Consider the following 4,604-nt stretch of genomic DNA (forward strand, 5'->3'; position numbering starts at 1 on the left):
AAAAGGATATTTTGTCTCGATTAGTTAAATACGAGGCGTCAACCTTTTATCGAAACAGGAACACATTCATCCACTACCCCTTATACTAAATGAAGACCATTTTTATTTAGAACAGAATTGTAAACTCGCCACGGGCAAAGAATAGTGCGATGATTGGCTATTATCCAATCTTCCCTCACTGAACAGACCCCCCACCTGGTTAAAGACGTCTTTTCTCGAAGTCGACAGTCTACATTACTACCCGTTGTTATACGGCCTATGAAATACTCGATAAAAAAAAAAAAAAACCGACCTTAATGAGGCACACCGTAGGATCATCAATCTAGTTCAAATATAAACCTCTAGAAATATCCCCAAAAAGCCTTTTTTGTGCACTGAAGTTTTTAGTGTAGAAACTAAAAGTTGTTAAGAGTAGGGAGGAGAACCTATTAAATCACCCAGATAAGCTCTAAAGATTAATCTTTTTTAAACTTTTCACGCTACACTCGTCGGAACTTTTTGGCCAATTTAAGCAATTGCATGTTTGAGACATATGGCCTGCCATGAGCCTAAAATCGTCCTATTTGTATTTGAGGTACACCTTAACGAGTTCGTGCTAACTAATAGTTTAATCAATAATACAAATTTTGAAAATATCTAATTAGTGTTGAGTAGAGGCATCGGTCGAATGGACATGACCGTCAGCAATGGCTGATCTGGCGGATGCGGACCTGCTGAAGAAAACTGTTCAATTAGAGGTGCCGCCTATATATACTTATAGTTTATGTCTGTAAAATTCTTCTAGAACACGGCGTTCCCTAGAAAACAATATGACTCCGGATTATTTGCCTACACTCCTACACACGGCTGCTTCACGATTTTTCAATAAGGTTTGTTAGGTAGTTGCCCGATCGGGACTATCTGCATTGTATACATTATTACATCTAGTTCGTTTAAGCTGAATTTGCTTTCTCCGAACCCCTTTGTTTCGCGCCGCTCTGAAAAAGACGATTGTGTATAGGAAATGAACGTAAATGAAATCAAATGACTTTAGGGACATCAGTGCCTTTCCGAAGTAACCATACATATGTAGAAAGAGAGGGATGTATGTAGTAAATTTTATAGCAAGCTAAATGTTTGTTGGCTTATGTTGATATTATTGGATATGTTTCGCCTATAGCAATAGTTAAAGGCGAAAAGTAGGAACCAATTGCAAATGTCGGGTATTTGCTCACTGTGTGCTCCCTCGAGGATGTCTTACACTGTACTTTTTTACTAAGATACACGAATTCACTGGCAAAAATATGATTTTCCGTTGAATAAATATTTAGCAGTGGTCATATCAGCATTGAAACCACACTTAATCCACTGAGTTCCACACGTTGAGTCAATAAAAAGGTCATCAGACCCGATCTGCTCTGTGTGTAATATCTAAACTGATCCATCGATTTAGCAGCTACTCAAAGTTTAAGTTGAATTAAAATCGTTAGGTATGTAAAAAAAAAATCTACTTACACTTAATAAGTTAAAATTCAAGTCGGAGTTAAAATCTAACTACCAAAAGGCTATATGTACTTTTGTGAAACACAGACTTCTAACCACATTAGCTACTCGATTGAGTGCCGTGCATATGTGAGTGCGCATAGGTTCCATGACAGCGAGAAAATGCACCGGGAAAGCATCAAGTGGTCGTTATACTATATTGAATCCTTAAAGTGATAGCAACCACAGCTAATCAAATTGCATCCATTGTTTCCCATCCCACGTTCAAGAGCTTCGACAAACGGCCCGAATCGCGAGTGCCTCTTTCGAGTGTCTCATCTATACGCCCATAATGCAACGGCTACTACCTGCGCAGGAGGCATAAACCCAACTGGCCGGGAATAACCACGAGGAGAACTGTTAAAACGACGGCCGGGCAGTTAACGTTGCGGCGGCAGCCTCCTCCTATCAAGCAATCAGGTCAGCCCATCGATAGCCTCCTCGATGCGCCTCTTAACGAGCTCCCTACGGGACATCGCCGGCCGTATGAAGCTCCCATATGACCATGCAGCCAATAGCAGGTAACAGCGAGGTTAGCGGTAAAGGATGCCAGACCTGTAATGTGTCCTGTTACTGTCTCGGTTAGCTCAGCCAACTAGATTGATCCTGGCTGCCGGCTGCTTGATTCTGCTGCTACTACTACTGCTACTACCACCGGCAGCAACACCACCATGCCATTACCACTTGTGCCCCCTGCACCCCCCGCCGTTTTGCGAGGGAAGGGGTAGAAAAACCCCTATATGACTGCGCATGATATCAGCCCAGCTCTAGACACATCTCGCTCTCCAGCACGGGTGATCAGCCGAACGACCGCTGCCAACTAGAGTCTCCGTGTGCTCAGCTTTCGATGAGGCCCTGACTTTATCGTCGACACCTTTTGTCTCCATTCCCAGCATCTGGGCCAATGAGCTGGCCAGCCTCCAACCCACGTTGTCCTGTTTGAGTCCGCCATATCGACCGCTGCCAGCGTCGGCCAGCCGCATCACGATGAACCACTACGACGACCACATCCCTAATTCTATCTAGTGACGCCGATTTGACTGCCGCCGTCTGTCTTATTCTAATCTATCTACATGTATACAGATAAATATTCCACTATATGCAGTCGTAGCATCTATATGTCGCCTATCGTCCCTCCCTTTACTATGATCTTCTTCTATGTGAAAGTATTCCCGTTTGTTCACATTTGCCGGTCGCAATGTGCTGTTTCTATCTACTCGACCCTACTCAATGTATGGTGCTTCTCTTGCTGGACACCAGCGGCAGCGGCGGCGGCAGCAGCAGCAGCAGCAGCAGCAGCAGCAGCAGCAACAGCAACAGCAACAGCAACAGCAACAACAACAACAGCAACAGCAGCAGCAGCAGCAACAACAGCAGCAGCAGCAGCGTCGTCGTCTTCAAACTCAGAGCTACGAAAAATCGTTAATTTTATGACCGCAACCGTCTCAATAGGCTCCGCCCCTGCGGCGCAGAGTCAGCCCCGCCTCTCAGACTATCGCGACGAACAACTTGGCGATGGCAATGATGGAGAGTGAGCCCTCTCCACGGCGCGTCGATCGTGCGAAAGGGGCCCGCCAAGAACGCGAGAAGGATGTGTTCCCCAGCAGCGTTCACAACAGCAGTTGAAAAGCGTTCAGTTCCGTTTCTACGAAAGTGATGTTTTGTCGGCTGGTTTTGCATCATTTGTTGCTTATGCCGCACAATAGCCAGCAAATAAGCCCATTGTGTTTCGCAACGCTACGGCAGTATCTTCTCCTTGTATCGGCTTCCGTACAGCTACAGAGCTAGCTACCTTTCTATGTAGCTTTGGCTTTGAGCGCCGTCAGGTTCCTGCAGAGAGACGATTGAGGTTATTGTCGAATGTTTGTGCACCTCGATCTTTTCGTAAAGAAGATGAAATCTATGATTGTGTCCGCAAGTGTCAGTAGTAGTAGTAGTAGTAGTGAATCGTGATCTAGCTTCTTCTTGAAGTACTCGCAAGATTTTTGTTGTGCGTTTGTTTAAATCAACACGTAAAGAATCAGCTTTCAGTGACATGACATGGTGGTTCCATTATCGGCAGTTTCTAATCGTTCGTAGCTTTGCTATCCATCATTAAGATAGTAAAATAATATAATATATTAAGAAATAGTTCGTTGATCATCGCCTGAATAGGAAAAGGATCAGGCGGGACTCAGAAGTTCTGTTGCCGGCTTGGCGGTGCCAGATTGACAGTTATTAAATCAGCCGAGAACAAAATTGAAAAACAAACGTAAGGAATAATATCTAGAAGAGTTAATTCGTTGGATATGAGTAGCGGCGAACCTGCGACAGCTTCAAGTGGAGGCGGTGGTACCAGTGACAAACTAACGGTCTCTTCCGGCGCAGGTGGGAATCGGCACGTGATGTCCCCATCTGCTGTTGGAGGGAATATCTTTGGTGGCTCCCTTTCGCCATCGACAAATGCAGGATGCCCTCCGTTCGAAAGTGCCCTTTCACCTCGAACAATATCCCAATTGCCCCAAGCATTTCCCAGCCTTTCCGGACTCTCTCACCTACAGATGCAACAGATGCAACAGCTCGGCTTGAATCAGCTGGCAGCATCAGCGCCAGCGTATCCGACTGGATTGGGAGGGGTCGCGCTCCAAAATTCACTACCCGGAATGCAAGGAGTACCTGGAGCAGGACCACAGGGTCCTTCACCTCTGTTTCCATTGATGACGCCAGAACAATTGCAAAGACAATGGCTTCTTCTGGCCGGTAAGTACAAACGATTCAGATAGTCTCTTGAGTAGAGGATATGCACTACAACATCGTGCTGCAGTGCACGAATATGCATGCAGCCGGGAAAACGCCAACAGGTTTGAAAAACACAAATTCAATTTTGATTAAAATTAAAATTATAGGTTGTACACAAGTTCGGATATTGCGATGAAGATTTCGTCACGGCAAACTACAAGATCATTTAAAAAGTGTCGAAGACAACTGCCATTGTTTTTGAGCAGGTTTTTAGGAGAGGTCAGTAGGAAACCGATATTCTGAATATCCTGTCTTACTGTGGCAGCTATTTCAAATAAAACATTTTTCGTATTAAAGAGTACCCG

The 4,604-nt window shown here is 44.9% G+C and overlaps 1 protein-coding gene across 1 annotated transcript; it reads left to right on the forward strand.

The window, feature by feature from the left end:
* Positions 1-3,113: 3,113 nt before the first annotated feature.
* On the forward strand, positions 3,114-4,261 carry LOC111261516 (uncharacterized; the record flags this gene model as incomplete). Its single annotated transcript, XM_022835080.2, is given in 1 exon segment — positions 3,114-4,261. A coding segment is annotated over 1 exon segment (452 nt), but the record flags the coding sequence as incomplete, so codon positions are not given.
* Between the last annotated feature and the right edge of the window lie 343 nt (positions 4,262-4,604).

This window comes from Varroa jacobsoni, unplaced genomic scaffold (genome assembly GCF_002532875.2).
Source record: "Varroa jacobsoni isolate VJ856 unplaced genomic scaffold, vjacob_1.0 scaffold_563, whole genome shotgun sequence".
NCBI classification, from domain to species: domain Eukaryota; kingdom Metazoa; phylum Arthropoda; class Arachnida; order Mesostigmata; family Varroidae; genus Varroa; species Varroa jacobsoni.